The 19,874-nt window shown below is 53.0% G+C and overlaps 1 protein-coding gene and 1 long non-coding RNA gene across 6 annotated transcripts in view; both read right to left on the minus strand.

Moving 5' to 3' along the window:
* The window catches only part of ZBTB16 (zinc finger and BTB domain containing 16), a 187,989-nt gene extending 182,020 nt beyond the window's left edge, over positions 1 to 5,969 (minus strand). Inside the window, exons 1-3 of one of the 5 annotated variants that reach the window (XM_035717121.2) lie at positions 4,590 to 4,869; positions 2,514 to 2,580; positions 258 to 1,618 (exon numbers count right to left, since the gene is read on the minus strand). In XM_035717121.2, coding sequence (XP_035573014.1) covers positions 258 to 1,525 — 1,268 coding nt within the window. In that variant the 5' untranslated portion in view covers positions 1,526 to 1,618; positions 2,514 to 2,580; positions 4,590 to 4,869. Of the gene's footprint in view, positions 1 to 257; positions 1,619 to 2,513; positions 2,581 to 4,589; positions 4,881 to 5,222; positions 5,305 to 5,652; positions 5,710 to 5,809 lie in introns of those variants that run through there. The other 4 variants (XM_025465477.3, XM_049109945.1, XM_035717123.2 and 1 more) reach the window with 4 other exon arrangements.
* Positions 5,970 to 14,684: 8,715 nt separating this feature from the next.
* On the minus strand, positions 14,685 to 18,324 carry LOC125755098 (uncharacterized). The gene is made up of 4 exons (XR_007410683.1): positions 18,144 to 18,324; positions 17,780 to 17,878; positions 16,905 to 17,165; positions 14,685 to 16,773 (listed from the first exon to the last, which is right to left on the minus strand). It is a non-coding gene; the product is annotated as an uncharacterized LOC125755098 (long non-coding RNA).
* Between the last annotated feature and the right edge of the window lie 1,550 nt (positions 18,325 to 19,874).

The following is a 19,874-nucleotide window of genomic DNA, read 5'->3' on the forward strand; positions in this document are numbered from 1 at the left end:
CCCCTGAGTTCCCCAATGCTCAGGAAAGACCCAAGGCCCTCTTGCCACATTTGAAGATTATGTACCCCACCCCACCCCGCCCTGTCATCAGGACTTAGAAAAATCATTTTGTTTTGTTTTGTTTTGTTTTTAACAAAGAACAGGAAGGACAGGGGAGCCAGGCCCCAGGGCTTGGGAGAAGCTGGGCATGAAGGCAGGGTGTCAGAGCTGGAAGTCTGGGGCTAGGGTGTGGGGTGCGGGGCTGGAGAGGACCCTACCTGTGCTGCTCCACAGCCTCGTTATCAGGAAGCTCCACCCCACACACGCTGCACTGCTCCCCGATGGTCCGGCTCTCCGACTTCATGCCCACAGCCAGCTCACCCAGTTTGTTGAACAGCTCCCTCTGGATGAAGCCCTGGGGCAGCAGCCCCCCGTAGGTGCTGAAGTCCATGGACACAGCCAGGGCAGGCTGCACGTGGAGGCCAGGAGTCATTGAGGAGGGCATGCTCAACACGGCGTCGGCCTTGTGGTTGGGCAATACGGAGTAGATGCCCAGATGTTTCTCAGCGGGGGGCGCAGGGTGCTCCGGTCGGCCGGGGGGCCCCTGGCCAGCCTCGGTTGGAGGCGGCAGCTGCTCAGCGCTCTCCTCACGCCCGTAATGCAGCTCCCGAGCACTGGTGATGACGCTGCTCCGAGTTGGGGTCCCGGGCCCCTCTTTGCCTCTCTCTTCCACTTTGTCCCCCACGGCACCCACCACACCGGACTCGGTGGCCCCAGGGCTGTCCTGGCCAGGCGCCTCATCCACCTGCATCATCTCGGTCTTCACCTCAGCCACCGCAGCGTGCCGCCCACCCCCAGTCATTGCTGGCTCCTCGGGCCCTGCGGGAGGCTGAAGAGCTCCCTGGAGGAGAGACTGTCCTATGGTCATCAAACTGTCCACCGCGGCCTTGGTGGGACTCATGGCTGAAGGACCGAATGAAGTGGAGACTGAGGGGCTCTGGTCCACCAGGGGTCCGGGGAGGCTCTGTGCAGCCACACTGGCATACCCACTCTCCTCGCTGGAATGCTTCGAGATGAAGATGTTCTTGAGGTACCGGGCTCTGCGGTCCTCTTCCTCCTCGGCCCCACCATCAGCCATGGTGGCCTCCGTGTCATTGTCATCTGAGGCCTGGATGGTCTCCAGGATCTTCAGGCACTGTTCCTCCAGGTACTCGATCTCTAAGATCTCGGCTGCGTACAGCAGGTCATCCAGGTCCTCCGCCTTGGCCTGCAGCGTGGCCGTGTACGCGTACTCCAGAATCTGCTGGAAGGTCTTCGGCGACAGGAAGTCCAGAGTATAGTGCTGGCTGTTGCGGTGGAAGAGGATCTCAAACATCTTGCTGGTACAGGCCAGCACAGTCCGGTGGGCGTGGAACTCCTGGCTGTCCACCATGATGACCACATCGCACAGCGTCCCGGCCAGCCGCATCTGGTTGGCCTTACACAGGAGGCCTGTGGGGTGGCTGGGGTTCTGCAGCTGGATCATGCCCATCTTCGTCAGATCCATGGCGCTCCCCTCGGCTTAGGCATGAGGCTCTCTTTCCTTTCTGGCTCTGCGTGCGTGGCGGGGCTGGGTGGGTGTCCGGGCCAAGCAAGAGGGCTGGAGGGGATAAGGGAGAGGCAGGGGGGAAAAAAATGAGAGAATAAAAGATAGGTTAGTGTCCCAAAATGCAAGGAGTCAAACCACACAGCACCCCCATAACCCCCTAGTAATAAGACAGCCTGGGCGATTTTCACCGGGGCGGGAGGCGGGAGGGGAGGAAGCTTCCTATGACCTAGCACATCTGCCTTTACAAGCCCAGGTACGAAGAGAGTCAAGAAGAGGTCCTGCCACAGCATAAGCTTCGTTCACTGCTCTGTGATGTCCGTCAGATGAAGCGAAATGGGAATTACAGTGAAGTCTTGGGAATCCTGGGCTTTCTTGAAGTCTGAGGGTAGGTTCCCATACAGGGCCAAGATGCATGATGAGAAAGTGCCGGCACACACTCTGAGTAAGAATTTGACCCCTTCCTCTAGTCCACTGAAGCCCTGGATTTCCCGTTCAACCCCTGTGCAGTAAACCTCAGCTTCTCAACAAAGTCTCTCTACGTTGTGCCTCACCGTGGCAGCCGGAGGAGCACAGGCAAGCCTACCTGGGGCTAGCAGCCGACAGTCCTGGCCCACGGAAACCTCTGAGCAAGGGCGCTCCTCTCTGGCCCATCCCACCCCCAGCCAGTGCCTCCTAGGCCTCTGCCCCTCCACTCTTCTCAGGGCTGCAAGAGACCGACCCACTCATGCCCTGACCACTGCCCCCCTCCCCGCCCAGGCAACAACGGGAACACACACCTGTAACCCTCACACTAGTTTGGCTTGCTTCCACCCATAGGTGCCTCAGAGCTACTGCACGGGTAATCCAAAATCTGGCCTGCGTGTGCACATGGGCATGCATGTGCACGCAGCAGCCAGAGGGGGAGAGTCAACACGTGTGCACACACTTATAGGAGATGTCAACCTACCTCCTGCCCACGAGTGCCCAGCAGACAAGAGGATCTCTAAGATGTAGGGGAACAGGCTATGAAAGATCTAGAGAGAAAGATCATAGAAAACATGTACCCCGACAGCCCGGTGCGCACATGCCGAGTTCATGAACCCCAAGCATGTCCCACAGGCTCCCAAGTCCTGTGCCCAGGAGCCACAGCTGGCGCTGGACATGGCTTGGAGGCACCAGAAGTGATAGTGGTGCAGCATCTACTGTGTGTGTTAGAAACAGGAGGAAGAGAGCACAGGCTGGGAAACAAAGGCCTCTCCCAAAGCGCTGTTTGGGATCAGTAGCAGGGCTCTGGGAGTCCCTAGCCGGTGCAAAGTGTTAGAAAGACATCACCCAGACCGAGGTGCCCCCCAGCCTCTGCCTCGCCGCGGCCAACGCTGCAGCGAAACCAACGGGGAGCCCAGCAGAGCACAGGCTCTCCCTGGCTCTTGAAACACAGCCTGCCTCCGCCCCCAAAAGGAGCCCTATTGGCTCCAGAGCCACAGATCTCACGCGGAAAGGGTTAACAGGGCTGCACGGTCGGGGCACTTCTGCTGCCCACCCTGGGGTGGGGGCTGAGGCCACCCAGAGTGAAGCTGCCGCTGGTCCGCGCCGTCCGCCGCGCGTGCGCTTGCCGTCAGCCCGAGGGGCTGCGGGGAACGAGGAGGGGCCACCGAAGGAATGGAAGCCGGGCCCCCCGAAGTCCCTCCGCGGTGCGGGCGCCCTGGGTCCCGCGGGACACCCTCGGCTCACCCAGACACCCCCCTCGGCTGCAGCGCCCGGCCCCGCGGGCGGGGGGTCGCCGGCGCCGACCCGCTCCGGCTCTGGGGATCGACCTCGCGCGCGCGCGCCCCAGTCCCAGCCGCCCCCACGGAGACTTGGAAGCGACTTCGGCAAACTTGGGGAAGCAACTTTTCCCGGGGAGCCAGACCGCAGGAAGAAAAGGAAGAAAAGGAGCCGCGTTGGGCGAGAGGAGAAGCGAAGGGAGCCGGGCGCGAGGCAGAGTCCGGGCGGGCTGGACGCTGGGCGCGAGCGGGCGCGAGGAGGCGGACCCGCCCCGCGCCGGGGGAAGCACAAAAGCCCGACAGCGACTCGGGGAAGGAAAGGCGAGCAGGGAGCCGCCGGCCCTCCCTCGCCGGCCCAGGGCCGTGACCCCCGGCGGCCGCGGGCAGGCTGCCCGGCGCGGCACTGGGCGAGCGCCCCGGGGAGCGCGAGGGCACCGCTGCGGGCGCGTCCGTGCGCGCCAGGGGTCCGGGGGCGCCGCCGAGCGCACCTCGAGCGCGTGCGGGAGCCTTCGGGGGGCCGCGCGGGGAGCTGCGGGCGCCCGGCCTGGGGGACGCGTCCCGACGCATCAGGTGCAGAGCCCGGGCACCCCCGAGCGCCGCCCGGAGCGCACCGCCAGCGCCCGCGCCACGGCCGGCCCCGCCGAGAGCCCCGAAGACCCTCCGGAGCCCCGCCACGGCCGCCCCTCCCCCGCCCCGGAGACGGGTGGGGGTCAAGCCCCGTCCGGAGGAAAACACACCCCACCACGTTTTTCAAAGAGAAAGCAAGCCCAAGTGGATCGGAGCCCCGCTCCCCTCCGCCCCCAGGTCCGCTCCTCGGAGCCCCGGATTCTAGCCTCGCCGCCGGCCGGCAAATAAACACAAACAGACCACAACCCTGCGCGCCCGCGCACGGGCCGCGCACCGGGGAGCGCCCGCCGGCTCCGGCTCCGGCTCGGGCTCGGGCTCCGGCTCGGGCTCGGGCTCCGGCTCCCGCCGCCCCGCCGCCCCGCGGGTACAAAGCCTCCGGCTCTCCGACCCTCCGCCAGCGCCCTCCGCGCCCGCGGGCCGCTCGGCCCCCACCTCCCGCCCTGGGGAGGCAGCTGCGCCCAAGCTGACAGCCGGGGCCCCCCCGCAGCCGACCCCCAGCCCGCGGCGGCCGCAGCAGGAAGGGAACGAGCCGAGCGAGGCGCACAGCCCGCGGCCGAGCGGCCGGAGGGAGCGCGCCCCCCGACCTCGCCGGCCCCGGGGCGCCCCGGCGCGCGCCCCCGGCGAGCGGTGCGCCCCCGCCGGCCCTCACTCACCGCCGCCGAGCCGGGCGCCGCGGGTGGGTGTGCGCGCTCGGGGGCGTGTGCCGCGTCGGGGACGGCTGTTGCAGGGAACTGTTGCTCTCGTCTCACGGCGGCAGCGGCGGCAGCGCCCGGCAGTTCGCAGTACCCGCTCTCATCGCCCTCAACTCCTCTCTGCTGCGAGGTTAGCAAATCACCACCGGCTGCGGCGCCTCCGCCGCGTCCCACGTCAACGCCGAGCCCCCTCCCCTGCGAGGCCCCGGCGCCTCTCCATCTTTAGTGCTGGCGGCCGAGCCCGGCGCGCTGCCCACAGCGGCCCCCCTTCCCTCCCCCCTCCCGCGCCGTCCCCGGCCTCAGCCCGCCCACCCCACCCCACCCCACCCCCCCGGACTGGCCGAGCCCGCGCGCGCTCCCCGCCCCACCCTCCCCTCCCCTCCCCTCCCCTCCCCTCCCCTCCCCGCGCGCCGCGCTCCGCGCTCCGGGCTTCGCCTGACATCTAGCTGCTGCTGGGGCGCCGGCGGCCGCGCTCACCGCTCACCGCTCACCGCTCACCGCTCACCGCTCACCGCCCGGGCGGAGAGGGAGGAGGGAGCTCGCGGAGAGCAGTGCCCGGGACTCGGGACCCTTGGGGGGGGGGGCAGCTCCCACCTTCCACCCCAGGCTTTTTTCTTTCCTCCGGGCGCGGAGTTTCGTCCCCGGCTCCAGTGTTTGCCCCAATCCCGTGTGTGTCATCTCGCCTTTCACTTTGCTCCGGGCTCGGGGCCGCCTCCCCGGGACCGCGACATCGGTGGCCGGAGGTCCCTTCCGCGGCCCGAGCCCAGGCCTTCTGTGCCTCCAGGCGCCGGGCATCCGGATCGCGAGACGCCTCCGGGCGCGGTTCCCAGGCCCTGGGGAGCTGGTGCCGGAGGGCCACGGGGATCAGCCGCCCAAGGGAGACCCCTCCCCCGTGCTAGCTGCCGGGATCCCGGGAGGCCGAGAGCAACTTTTCTCTCCCCGGAGTCTTGAGCATCCCCTGGGCTCTGCTCCCTTCCTTGCCCTCCCACCCCCACCCCCACCCCCACCCCCCACCCCCGGGAACCTGGTTGGAGACGGATCCCGAGAACCGCGTCCTGCTCAGCGCAAAGCCTTCAGGGGGCGAGTGAAAGCTGGAAAAAGCTCCAGAGCCCCCAAAAGAGCCTCTTCCTCTCGGCGGGCCTCTCCACCCCAAGGGGAGGGGGGGAGTTGAGATCACTAACCTCAGGGTAGAGAAGCCAGAGGAAACTACCCTTCCTCGGGCGGTGGGCAGCGGAGAGACCCCTTCTAACCCCCTTTCCCTGGAGCTTAGCGGAGGTAGGGCGCAGGCAGGAGGTGGAAGCTCTCTCTTGAACATCAGCCTTGGTGGCTGGCTAACGTCTGGGATCGTTGGGGTGAGCCTGGTGGTGGAGAGCGCCCTCCCTGGGTCTCCGGACAGTCAGCCCTGGAGGTCATGCGGTCTTAGCCTCGCAGGGGCTTCACTCAGGGAGACCTGAATCCCCACATTCTGTCACTGACACGCTGGCGAGTCAAAGATTTGCTCAGGACTCACATATAATCACGGTGTTTGTCTCCGGTACTGCCCCAGATCTAGAGTCAGGCCCCAAGAACTGTAGGGTCATGGAAGGTGGCAGACACCAACTAGAGGCAAAAATCTGCTTCTGGGCCCCGGAAGGCCAGAGTGCAAAGTGCTCAGGATCACAAGAACAGGCAAAGGGGGAATAGTCCCAGGGACAGGCAGCTCCATTCCTGCAAGCATGGTCCTGTCTCCCAGCGGGGAAAGGGCTTCAGCCTTCTGTTCAGAAGACAGAAGAGGGCAGAGAAGGACGCTTCAAAGTGGAGGGAGGGAGCCAATGACCCTCTGATAGCCCTGAACACAGCAACACCTAACACATCCCTGGAAGGAACAGTCTGGTCCCCGGGTATCAATTCTGATTAACAATAGAGAGCCAGGGCAGCCCGGGTGGCTCAGCAGTTTAGCTCAGCAGTTTAGCGCCGCCTTCAGCCCAGGGCATGATCCTGGAGAACGGGGATCGAGTCCCGCATCGGGCTCCCTGCATGGAGCCTGCTTCTCCCTCTGCCTGTGTCTCTGCCTCTCTCTGTGTGTCTCTCATGAATAAATAAATAAAATCTTAAAAAAAAAAAAAAAAAACAATAGAGAGCCAGCTCGGTTATGGACTGTTTACCTAGCTAAGGTCTATGCTATCTTCAAGAGGAAGGCATTTAAAGTTAAGAAAGCACTGGTCGGCCAGGAGAGCAGGAGGAGAGGGATAGAAGAAGAGAAGAAAGACTCTGCTAGAGCCTCAATGGGAAAGAAGAAACCATCTTTGAACTTGGTAGAGTCTCTGCCCGGAGATGGTGCCTGTGCGAAGGTTGCTGCCCTGCCATCCACATCCACCTACCAGCCCCTCCTAAGTGCAGAAGCAGGAGAAGCACACAATTAACCCTTGATCTTAATCTCCTATTAATCCTCAAATCAGAGAAAGAGAGAAGCCTTGGAAACAATGGGAGAACAGGAACAATCCCTCCATGGCCCTGGGCCCCCCCCCCCATGCCATATTCACTCGATGTGAAAATCTCCCCTTGCTTCATAAACCCTGCCCATTAAAAAGCCCAGCCCTTGTTAGTAAGTGTTAAAGAGAGATTAATGCCTGAATTTAAGAGGTGGAGAAGGTAACAAAAAGGAGGAAGGCAGGCGAGGCTGTGGGCTGAGAGCCAGCATTGGGCTCCAAGCGTTTCCACTTAGCGCTGAAGGCTGGCTGCACAGCAGTTTGATAAGGTTTATTGGGCCCAGATAAAGCAGCAGCAGCTCCCCCACCAAAACTGGCACCATTTATAGCCAGAGCTATGTCCTTGGGTCCCCCGAAAGGCTGATGAGAATCCCCAGTTCAGAGATTTCATATAACGGCACCTAAAAACAAGCAGGATGGAAAATTATAGGAGAAAACTCTCTCTCTCTCTCTCTCTTTCACTCTCACTCTCTCTCTCTCTGATGTTCATGTATTAGTAGTGATTTTTTTTTTTTTTAATTTTGCTTGAAGCGTACAGTAAGGGAAGCCGGGACAACCGTTCAGACAGGTCTAAAAATAGGAGAGACCTCAGTCTTCCGAAGAGATCATGCTGGAGACGGGAATAGAGGCATTGACCTTTGAATAGAATTCCATGTTAAATCTTTTTACTCCTTCATCTCCTTTATTCACATCCCTTCCATGGGTAGCAGCCTTTCCCAGCGCAGTTTGTAGAAGAGGGGGCTATGTTAGGTCTAAGGGATCTTATGGGGAAAAGATGGTGTGTGTAAGAACTCGTTCTGAACACAGACTATACATCTCAACACATTATCTATCTTGTGTTATTTAATCCTCATTACAGCCCTATTCAGGCAGGTGCTATTATTTCCCCCCATTTCTCAGATGAGAAAACTGGGAGGTTAGGCGCCTTGCCCAAGACCACAGAGCTAGTTAATGAACATCGGAGCTGAGGCTTCAAATCAGACCATTCCAGAGGCAGAGCTCACGATCTTCACTTTTAGATTGTACAGTCTCTAGCAAGGTAGGAAAAGGAGAACAAGAGCTTCTGATTTTCCTTCTCCTCTTCCTCCATTGAGGCAGAGAGCTAGCAGCCAGGGAAGCCGAGGACTACGCTGGTCCCCCACTGAATTGGGCCACCAGGTCAACAGGCTTAGGTCATCTTCCCTGCCTCCTCAACGTCATCATCGCAGCCAAAAGTTGAGGAGGGAGTTTTGAATTACAATAAAACTTCAACCAAACAGATGCCCAGGAAGAAGGCTGTAGCTGCGTTCTGAGCATTCTGTATTCTGATTGAGTGTTAATGAAATGTTGCAACTCATTTCATTCCAACTCCTCAGCTGGAAAATAGTTGTAAAATTTAAAGGTAGACTTTGCTATCGTGATAAATAAATCAAGGACTCCTCCCTCTGGGGGAGAAGCAGCTACTTTGCATACTAAAACCTTGACAGGAATTGGGAATAAAGCCTGTTCACGGAGGGATGCGGGCAGTAAAGACCCTGAATAGATGAAGTGTCCTCTGCGTTTGTGACCGCCACTGGAAGATGCACCAGGCTGTCACAGGCACTCTTCCCCCACTGGGGACTCTTGGGGGAATATACTGCAGACCTACTGTGGCCTCTCCTGGAGGCAAAGGACCTTACAAGGCTTCAAGGTCATGATTACAGATATTTACTAGGTAGACGCAAATGATGCCAAAAACCAATCAAAATCAGATTTACCCTCTGTGCATAGGTCGATGGCTTTCTTTGGTTTGTCTTTTATTATTATTATTATTGTTCTGTCATGTTTTAAATGCCCGCTCCAAAAACCAGGGGGGGTGGGTAATAATCAGGTGCCATGTGGATTCCGGTTAGTTGAAGTGCAGAAAACCAAATAAGAAGATGGCCTCTCTGATTAGTAATCGCCATCTGTTTTCCCAGTGGAGTCCCGGCTAGTGGTATTTATCAACCTGGGCTTCGCCTCCAGGTGCTAAGCACTCCCCTCCTTTCATGTATTGAGCAGAGAGTGACTTTTCAAAGAGAGAGGAAGAAGGGTTATTCCTTTTAGCTCCTGAGGCCTTAGGGTCACTGTGACCCCAAGATCTTCCTGACTGAGAAAGAGAAAGCTTTTTCTCCTCTCTCTCTTCCCCAGCATATTGCAAATGGTGTTGGGACCTTAATGTTGTCAACTCAAATAGCAAATCTGAGTTGTTATTAGCGCAAAGATGCCCTGAGGGGGTAGGCAGTGTGGATGAAATCTGCAACGGATGTTATGGGGAAGTGTGTTTATAATTATAATGGGATTTAATGTACACTGGGACCAGATGATGGCAGCTATTTAAAAAAGAGATGTCTAATAAGAGAGGTCCCTTAATGACAGGCAGCAGGGTTCAGGTTATTATGGGAGAAGCACAGGGTTTCACTGGGTGTCACAAACCATGTGCCAGTTTTATGGGGTTTCCTGACAAAGCTTTGGGATGAGACATAGCAACCACTGCTGTCAGCTATTGGGTGGCACGTTTTATGTTGCTGTCTTTGAAAGGGGCACCTGCACTTACGAGAAAAACATTCTCTCTCTCTCTCTCTCTCTCTCTCTCTCTCTCTCTAACACATGAGCACAAACACACAGGCCCCGGGCCAACACTGAGTAGTTTGGTGTTTCTAAAAAACCTGCTTTGCCCTGAGAAAGACGGCCTCAATTTCAAAACTAAAATTGTGTAGCTGTCGAAGGGTGCAGTTTCCATATAGTGTGCATGAAATGAAGCAGCAGGACTCCCATTACTTGTAATGGGAGTCCCACAGCTAAATCCCCAGGCACCATGCTGAAAATTAACCCCCAAGTCCTCATCACAAACAGGGCCTTTTTTTTTTTTAACACTTTGGTGTTTCATCGTGGGGATACCAGGGAGAGGGGAAGTACACCACATTTTCTTATGCTGTTTAACTTTAAATAGCCAACTGTTTAATTTTGAAGGTGTTTAATGGTATAGATTTCAATCCAAGGCAGCTGTTATACAACAGGAACGCTCTAGTTCTGTTCGAAACCTAGAAGGGCATGCAGGGAAAGAGGGTCAACCCTCCTCAGAGGTGCCACTTGGAAGCACCGTGGCCCAGAAACACAACTCATGTCCAAGTTGCATTATTCTTTCTCTTTCTCCCCCGAAGTGAGAAAAGTGTACAAAAAGTATTGCGGTCCGCTAATGCAGGCCTCATCTATGATTCCTGTGTTGTCTTTTCACAAAGCCTATGACCAGTCTCACAGCCCAGAAAGCAAAATATTTCATTCATCCCGATAAGGAGAAAAGACACTGGATACATGACAATTGAACTTCCGGTCTCAGAAGCTGATTTCTGGAGAAGGTACTCTACAAACAGAAGTGGTACGTCAGGGTGCACAAGTCACAAGATGAAGTGATTTTACTCAATGACAGGTAATTTAAGCCAATTATATTAAAATCATTATTGCAAAACAAACGTTGCTACCCTGTGGAGTGGAATTCAAAATTTGTATGAATTATTTTAAGATAAAGTGAAAGACCGCTGTGGAGTTCTCCCTTGAGAAAAGCTCACTGCCTTGTTCTCTTAGGGCTGAGTAGGTGGGAGATTGGGGGTGCCCTGTGGGCCAAGGCTGTTGTGAATTCCAAGCTGAAGCTTTGACACGGCCTCTCTTGCCAGGGAAGGTTCGTGTGTCTCTTTGGGAAATCACTGTTGGATCTTGATGTAATCTTTTCCACCCCACACCCAGTCAGAATTAATTTCTCCTTCCTCCCTAAATCCCACAGTGCTGTTTGAACATTTTTACTATTTACCTTCATCTGCCTTGTATCTGAGGTATGTGCATTCTGACCACTCCCTCCACTGTGAGTTTCTGGAAGGCAAGGTCTCAATCTCGTTCAACTTGATGCTTCCACTCCCAACCCACAGAGCCTAGTACACTGTCAAACAGAACAAATAGCTGCTTGTTGAATTTCCAATGAACTAACTGAATGAATGCACACATGCATGCATGCATGGATGAATGAGTGAATATAGACACCAATTTTTTTAGGAATTTGGGAGTGGAGGGACCATTTTGTGACCCAGCATTTAGGGCAGGATTCTTTGTAACTATGGGCTTTCCACCAACCTTTGAAAAAAAAATCAATGAGATATAGATAAGAGTTGAGGATAACTGTTGAATTCAATTGTATGCAGCTCCTTGAGGGCATCACTGGGTTCTGTTTTAATTTCTGTCTCCTTCAGGGGCCTACAACCAAGCTTGTCTCAATATCCTAGAAGCATTAATAAATATTTATTAAATTGCATTGGATTAAAATGAATTGATTTGAATCATACTGTTTGTTATTTCCACAATAGCCTCATAATCCCAGGCCCAGAGAGCTTAAGTTAACCAGTCCAGGGCTGAGAGGAGAGAGCCTGATCTCCTTCCTGCTAGGCACACTGGGGTGGGGGGTGTGTGGCAGGGGTGTGGAAAGCTGCTTACTGAACACAGCACTCACATATGAGACATGCATGAGCTTCAAGTACTGACAGGTTAGCAGAGACCAGCTAGGTGTTCTCCAAATATCTTTCTGAGCACATACTGGCTTGCATTGTTCTTCTTCACCTTGCTGTTAGGTGCAGGCCATGTGATTGAATCCTGGCCAATGGATGGATTGTGAGCAGATGTGCATTTCCAGGAGTGGCCCATTAAAATCTCCCACATGGAATCCTCCATGCCCTGTCCCTTTCTGCATCTTGACCCCATGAGTATATAGATACCTTGGAAGCTAAGAAAGAGAAGTGGCAGAGCCAAGCTGGAAGGAGCCTGGATCCCTGAACTGCAACCTGTAGAGGAGCTGCCTGCCGCCTAAGAACACCCACCATGAACTTATATAAACAAGAAATAAACCTTTGATGTCTTGAGTAGGGTTGCCAAATCAAAAACAGGGCACCCAGTTAAATTTGAATTTCAGATAAATGATGAATAGTTCTTAGTATACATATATCCCAAATATCGTACAGAATGTAGTTATATTAAGAAAATTATTTGAGACGCCTGGGTGGCTCAGCAGTTGAGCGTCTGTCTTTGGCTCAGGGCGTGATCCTGGAGTCCCGGGATCAAGTCCCACATCGGGTTCCCTGCATGGAGCCTGCTTCTCCCTCTGCCTGTGTCTCTGCCTCTCTCTCTGTGTCTCAAATAAATAAATAAATAAATAAATAAATAAATAAATAATTATCTGAAATTTAAACTTAATACCTTTTTTGTTCTTAATCTGGCAGCCCTGGTCTTGAGCTCTTTTAGAGTTTGTTTGTTAGAGTAGCTAGCATTACCTGAATACACTTTGTTTCATTTGTCAGAAGCAGCAGGGCCACAACATCTGAGCTGGAATTCTGGCCTGGGAGAAGGGGTTTGTCCCCAAGGCTGACCCCTGGACTGCCTCTGGACACTGAAGCATCTTGTATGGACAGGGCCAAGGGGAAAACTCGGAAAGATCCTAGCAGTTTCTGGTTCATCCTTTTATCTACGAACCTATTTTTTAAAATATTTTTTTCATTTATTCATGAAAGACACAGAAAGAGAGGCAGAGACACAGGCAGAGGGAGAAGAAGCAGGCTCCATGCAAGGAACCTGATGCAGGACTCGATCCCGGGAATCCGGGATCATGCCCTGAGTCAAAGGCAGACGCTCAACCACTGAGTCACCCAGGCGTCCCCAAACCTATTTTTCTTTAACTGCCCCTTCTGCTAAACGTACTGTGTGAGCTCTATGGGAACAGGGTGGGTTGTGGGTTTTACTTCTGTATCTGCAACACTTGGCACGTGGTGAAAATTCTTGTTTGTGGTGGAAAGCAGCATGACTGCTGGGGCAGATAGGAAGGCATCTTAATGTGGACTTACCCGGGTCCTTAAAGAATAAAAGTGGCATTGCAGAGAACACTGCAGGCCAGTGAGCTCCTCCTCAGTCCCATTAATACCCAGTCCAGCATAAAGGCTGAGAGCGTGGGCTCTGATTTACTCTCCTGAGTCTGTGTTCAAATACCACCTCCCACCTTTCAGGCCCTGGGTGGTCCAGTGTCCTCACCTGTAAACTGAGTCAATGATGGTACCCACCCCATGAGACCAGTGAGGAAGATGCCCAAGGGGTGCGTTGGCCCACAATGAAAGGAAGATTTGAAAATGTTAGCTGTTGCTAACAATGATGTCAGGTCATCTTTTTTTCCACCCTCCCCCTACAAAATGCCTTCTTACAAATATCTGGGGGAAGGTCTGTGATAGATAAACTTTAAATCACTTTAAAGAGGGAGCAGTGACCTGTGAGTATTGATGTAACCACAGCTATGCACATCTGTCTCTTGGCCCCATTCTCTCAGTCTTGCCCTGTTTATTGGGTGGGGTGAGGCCAACAAGCGAATGGAGAGCAAGGTGGGGGGCGTGGGGGGGGTGTTAATTTCCACCCTGTAGCATGACGTGTTTATTAGTGTATACATACGTTAAGCACGGCAGCCTGTTTTCCCCGAGTTAAATAGCAGTCATGCCCAACTGGCTCTCCATGTACCATTACTCCAAGTGATTGAGCCAATTTCTCCCTCTGCCATGAGTTTAAGTTGTAAACCTCTCAGCCAGACAGGGAGGCAATGATGGGCTGCCTGTTGTGATTATTATTAACCTTTAGGATGAAGCTCACAAGACCAGGGGGTCTGCAGAGACGCCCAGGGTGAGGCGGGCAGGCGGCTGCCAACTCTTACCCACCTGCGACCGCCCAGTCCACCTGCAAGTGTTCACCCTGGCCTTGCAGGGAGGCTCCAGGGCACCCACCTGGGGTTGAGTGATCCCTCGTGCGGGGAACGTGTGGGAAGTGTTGGGTGTCCTCTGTTCCGTTTGGCTGGGGATAGGAAGTGGGAGATGGGAAAAACTGGAAAAGTTGCAGAAAACTAGGTGCCATGACACTCAGTCACTTGCCTGATTTTTTTTTTCTCTTTGCCAAATATTTATTAGGCAGATGCTAAGTTATCCAGCTGCAACTTGCAGGGATAGTGGCCACCTCCTCGTTGCTAGCTGGCTCACGCAGATCATAATTATACTGGGGACCGTGCATCACAGAGGGCTGCAGGGTTCCCAGAAAGAGTTTAGTGAGCTCTCTCTACCCCATATCCACAGCTCTCCCCACCTTCTCTCTCCCATTCCATATGTCTTTCCCTTTCCTTAAAGGAACCTCTTCTTTGTGGATTCATCACAAATTGGCAGAGATAGATTTCCCTGAATGTGGACAGCTTGCTCTGCTTTTCTCAACACTCTGGTCTCTGTAAAATCTCTGGGAAGAAAAGACCCCCATCCACCCCCACCTTTTTTATGTTGCTTCTTTGTTGAAAATCTAAGGGTACCTGTAATGCACACTGAGTGAAGCATCCAGACAAAGCAAAACAATTTCTGCCCTCAGAAGGTTAGTTTAATAAGCAAAGCTGGAAATCAGGGAGTGCAGGTGGTGAGGGTGGGGTGTGTGTGTGTATTATTGCTTCCTTGTTTTTCCAGAATAAAAAGTGGGGAGGGGAGGGGGAAGGCGCTTGGGCCAACAGGCACCCCCCCCACCCACCCCCAGGCGCACACACAGAACCTGCTTGGGACCAAAGATAACAAAGTAATCAAAGAAGCCCAAATCTGACCTCCCCATTTCCTCTGATCTTGTTACATTCCTTCCTTCAATATGTGGGAGGGGCCCCTGCCAGCAGGATGATCAACTCTGTAGTATATGTAGAATGAATATTGATTTGATGGGCGTAACATCTTTAAGTCATGCCCTCCAACTTATTTTCACCATACCCTGTACTGATCCTGCTAATGGGGCATTTCCACCACTGACACATATTGAGGACTTACTCCATCCAGGCCACTGGCCATTTGCTCCTCTGGATAACTCCACAGAGTGGGCACTGCTGCTTCTCCCATTTTACAGCTGGAGAAACCGAGACTGGGAAAGAAAGAAAAGCACCCTTCCTTTGGCCGCACAGTGAGAAAGAGGGGGCAACCAGCTTCCACACTCTGAACTCTAACCCCCATTGGAAGTCAGGGGGTTCTGTTTGTTGGGGGTCGAACCCTGAGACCCCCTCCCCCACTTGCTTGGGGGCAAGAGGATAAGTCTGGAACAGGCTTCCCCTGTGGCCTGAGTTTCTTCAACAGTTCCCTACAAGCAATGAGAAAAAAAGTGATTTTTCAGCTTAACCCACTAGGGAAGTGGTAGAGGAGAAGGTGGTGAAAAGCTTTACCAAGGGACATCCTTCGTAGTGAGAGAATTTAGGGAATGATACGGTGCTGGTGTCATGCGGCAGGAGTCATGAGAAGGGAGCCCAGGTTCCGGAAAGAGGTAAAGGCCCCTGAACATGTTGGTTGTAAGGAGGTGGTGCACTCCAATATCTTTCTTTCACACCCATGGCCTGTAGGTTGAAGGGAAGAACTGAGGCGGTGGGTTAATATGAAGACTGCATAGGCTGGAAGAGCTGCTGTGTTCATTGCCGAATGAGGCCCTCAGGCACTCGTGGCTGCTCGTACAGGTTAGGCATGATGACAAAGCAGGGTGGTTAAGTTTTCTGGTAAGCACACTAGAGCTACGACAACCAAAAAGTGTTGCCCACTTCAGAAAATGCCCGATAGACTCAAAACCGAAAGGGACTTTACACATCATCATCTTGTCCAATCTCACCATTTTACAAGACAGGAAGCAGAACAGAGAGGCAGTACAAGGTTCCCAAGGCCAGAGGCCACTTGGAGTCAGGACTTGGGACCAGAGCCCTTTGGGGGCCATCCTGAGGGTGTCATTGGTGTCATTCAGTCATTCTTGGAAATCTTGGGAGACTACCTGCAAAGCACATAGCATGTACGTTTGCAAAGTTCAGTTGTGGTGTATCTTGCCCAGAGGGGAAAGATTTGATTTTCAAAACAAGCTCAAGGGGGTGATGAAGCTGGATAATAAAATTTGAGGTCAAAACTGGTGGGATTGGAGACACAAGGCTGAGATTCTCCTGTGGCTCATAACCTAGCAATAATAGCAATAGAGTTGTAACAAGCTTATCAGCCTTCCCCATGCGGCCAGTTCGAAGCATGTCATGTACATTTGGAGATGTGTTCTCTCTCCTCTCTCTCTCTGTCTATATGTGTGTGTGTGTGTGTGTGTGTGCGCATGGGTATTCACGTATACACTTACACATGCATGCATGCACACTTATGCATCTCCATTCTGACATATTAGTTTACAACTGATCCTGGTACTTTACAGTCATGATTCCTACAGGCACAATCCATGAGCGTGTTCCTCTGGGGGTTAGTAATGGTGATAATCCTATGGAGAAGCAGTGTGCCCTGCCATCTGGTCTTTGGAGTCAAATTAACGTGGGTGTCAAACCCAGATCTGTCATTTACCAGTGATATAAAATGTGGCAGATTTTTTAACTTGAACCTTGAGGTCTCTATAATCTCATAGAAGTTAATGAACTTGGCCATGATGCCACAGTTTGTTAGGGGCAGAGCTGAGACACAAACTTAGGTCTAGCAGATTCCCGCAGCTGCCCCTCTTCTGGGCACCCCCTGCCTGTACCCCATGCTTACAGAAGCAGAGGGTTATTCCCTCTGAGGAACATGGTTGCTGGGATTGGAGGGGAGGTCCATACCTTGCCCGACCTTTTCTTTTTAAAGCCATCTCTTCTACCTCTGTGTCAAAGGAACAAACAGGTTGAGATCAAGTATGATTCTAGTGATACATATGTCAGACTTAAGTTTTAAAACAAAGTTCTCTCCCACTCCCTCACCCATATCTAAAATTAAAACGCCAAAAATATTACCAGGAAGAGAAATTTGGTGAAGAGCAGGAAAGACTATAAATTGACTGCAGAGTCTACTGCAAGAAATGGATTTCTCTGGTTTATGAAAGCTCCGTTCTATAGGCGCTCCTGGGTCATCCGAGGGGATTTTCTTTCAAGGGAAAGCACTCAAACTGCACTGATGTTTGACTGCATGGAAGCTCTCTTCGAAGGCTTAATATCCCGTTTTCCCAGAACGCGAATTTTCCTTCTATTGAGTTTACTGTCTGTTGAGTGCCTTCCCTAACAAGAAAAAAAAAGTAATCATAAGAGGATGGTAATTTTATTTCTCCCTCTACATACATTTCTTTGGAATGTTCTGGAATGTTTACTTTTTTTTAATTGGTTAGGCAGATTGGAGGGAACATGGTGAAATTGTAAGAACACTGGAATTCCAGTTAGAAGACTTAGATCCAGTTAGAAGACTCTGCCAAATGCTTCCTGTGCAATCCTAGGCAGGTCACTTCACCTCCCTGTGCTTCAATGTGCTCCTTTGTAGAAATGGAAATATTACATGGGAAATGTCTCCAACCATATTAAAGTGTTTGCCCTGTTGTTTGAGGAGAGCCCTAAGACCTCTCCCTAATGTACCCTCTGACCTTGAGCAAGTTAGTTCCCCTCCAGGCCCCAAGGAGGGGGCGGCTTCTTGTGGATACCATGAAAATATTAGACTTGTTTTCTCGCCGGGCCAACCCCTGTTATGAAATTCTGTAATACTCTATGAACTCTATTAGGTACACTGAAATTACATGCCAGCACCTGCTGATGGAGGGATGGTATAATGTGGGAAGAGGTCCCTCTTTATCATAGCTTTGATTCCCAGGATGAGAGAAGCCAGGTGTTGGGGAGCTTCCTACCTCTATGCGTGAGTAGGCAAAGCGGGGGAAGGGCAAGCTGGTCTTTGGCCAGGGCAGGAAATGGTAAGGTGCTTCTGCCGGTGATGGCTCTCAGTGGTTCTAGAAAGGAAAGGAAATATCAGTGGTGAAGCCATGGCTAGGTCATAGAGGAAGGCGTGGGGGATGGGGCCAGGGCAGCTTAGTTACAGGAGCATTTAGCTGTGACCCAAATAAGGTGTCCTTGGCAGAGAGGGGGATGGAGGATTAGATACAGATACGAATACAGATATGCTACTTTGAATCAGGGCCAGAAACACATTTGTTCTTCCAGTATTTAGAAATCATGCCCAAACTCTGTACACTCCACTCAAAGCAAATGCTATACCTAAAGGTTGCTACTTCCCACCTCAGGCCCTTTGCACTTGATGTCTTACCCCCTCCCATGCAAATCTCTCCTCCTATCACACAATACACTTGTTTCCCTGTTAAGATCTTAACTCACACAGCACTTCCCCAGAGAAACCCTCCCTACAACTGCCTTATCTGGAGCTGCTTCCTACCCGCCCCCCCCCCCCCCCAGGCCCTCTGCCCTGCTTTATTGTTTTCATAGCACTTGTTACTAGGGGAAATTGTTTCCTTTGTTTATGTGACCGCTGGTTTATTTCCTGGCTCCTCCTCCCTGGAGCCTCCCTAGAGCTGCTCTTAGTTAATGTAAGCTTGCTGAGGGTAGAGAAGGCTGGGCTCCGGCCTGCAGGGGATTGTATCCAAAGCACCAGGACAATGCTTGCTCCTATAGGCTCCCAATAAATATTTGTTCAAAGAGTTGAAAGAACAAAACTAGAAATATGCTGGGTTTCTCTCTCTCTCTCTCTCTCTCTCTCTCTCTCTCTCTCTCCAGGAAGACCTTTTAGACAAACAGGGCAGCTTGTTCCTGAGAATGTGGAATTTAGGCCCAAATCATTAACAACCAAGGAGGTGAGAGGAGTGTGCCCTCGCATAGACTCTTGCTCCTGTACGAAACGCCCCCTCCGGCATGTGATTTCTGAGTGTGCCAGCCACGAGTGACAATGCCTGGAATCTGTACGGCCCTGCGTCCAGTCCCTTCATATCAGTTCTCCATTTCATAAATGAGGAAACCAGCTCGAGTGAGATCAAGCGCAGGGTCAGTACTTGGGTCCCCAGGTCTCCCACCCGCCGCTGGCACATTTGCCTTTGCATTTAAACATCATAGGAGGGATCCCTGGGTGGCGCAGCGGTTTGGCGCCTGCCTTTGGCCCAGGGCGCGATCCTGGAGACCTGGGATCGAATCCCACATCGGGCTCCCGGTGCATGGAGCCTGTTTCTCCCTCTGCCTATGTCTCTGCCTCTCTCTCTCTCTCTCTCTCTGTGTGACTATCATAAATAAATAAAAATTAAAAAAAATAATAATAATAAATAAACATCATAGGAGGGATCCCTGGGTGGCGCAGCGGTTTGGCGCCTGCCTTTGGCCCAGGGCGCGATCCTGGAGACCTGGGATCGAATCCCACATCGGGCTCCCGGTGCATGGAGCCTGCTTCTCCCTCTGCCTGTGTCTCTGCCTCTCTCGCCTCTCTCTCTCTCTCTCTCTGTGACTATCATAAATTAAAAAAAAATAAAAAAAAAATAAAAAAATAAACATCATAGGAGTGAGCCCAGGTTTGCAGCCTCCCCCTGTGACAGATCACAGCTGACTGTCCCTAGGAGCCCATCAGCTGGGCCAGGACTGGGGTGAGGCCAGGGAGACACCTAGGGCGCCTAACTCAAGGAGGCCTCCCCCTTGGGGCATTTGCAGGATTCTAAGAATGTTGCCTCGAAAATTCTGGACCCTTGGCACCATGCTTGCCCAATCTAGTCCTGGCTCGGCTCTGTGGAGCTTTCTGCAAGTTTTTGGTTCTTTCTTATCATGTCACAGGATACTTCTTTGTCTAGAAATATCAAAATAATCAGGGGGTAGACTTATCTTGGGGTAGACCTTCCTTCCTTCCTTCCTTCCTTCCTTCCTTCCTTCCTTCCTTCCTTCCTTCCACTTCGTAGCAACCTCTCCTCCAAAAAGCACTGAAATTTATTTTTCAAAAGGACAGACCCATCATTCTTC

Source organism: Canis lupus, chromosome 5 (assembly GCF_003254725.2).
Source record: "Canis lupus dingo isolate Sandy chromosome 5, ASM325472v2, whole genome shotgun sequence".
Classification (NCBI taxonomy): domain Eukaryota; kingdom Metazoa; phylum Chordata; class Mammalia; order Carnivora; family Canidae; genus Canis; species Canis lupus.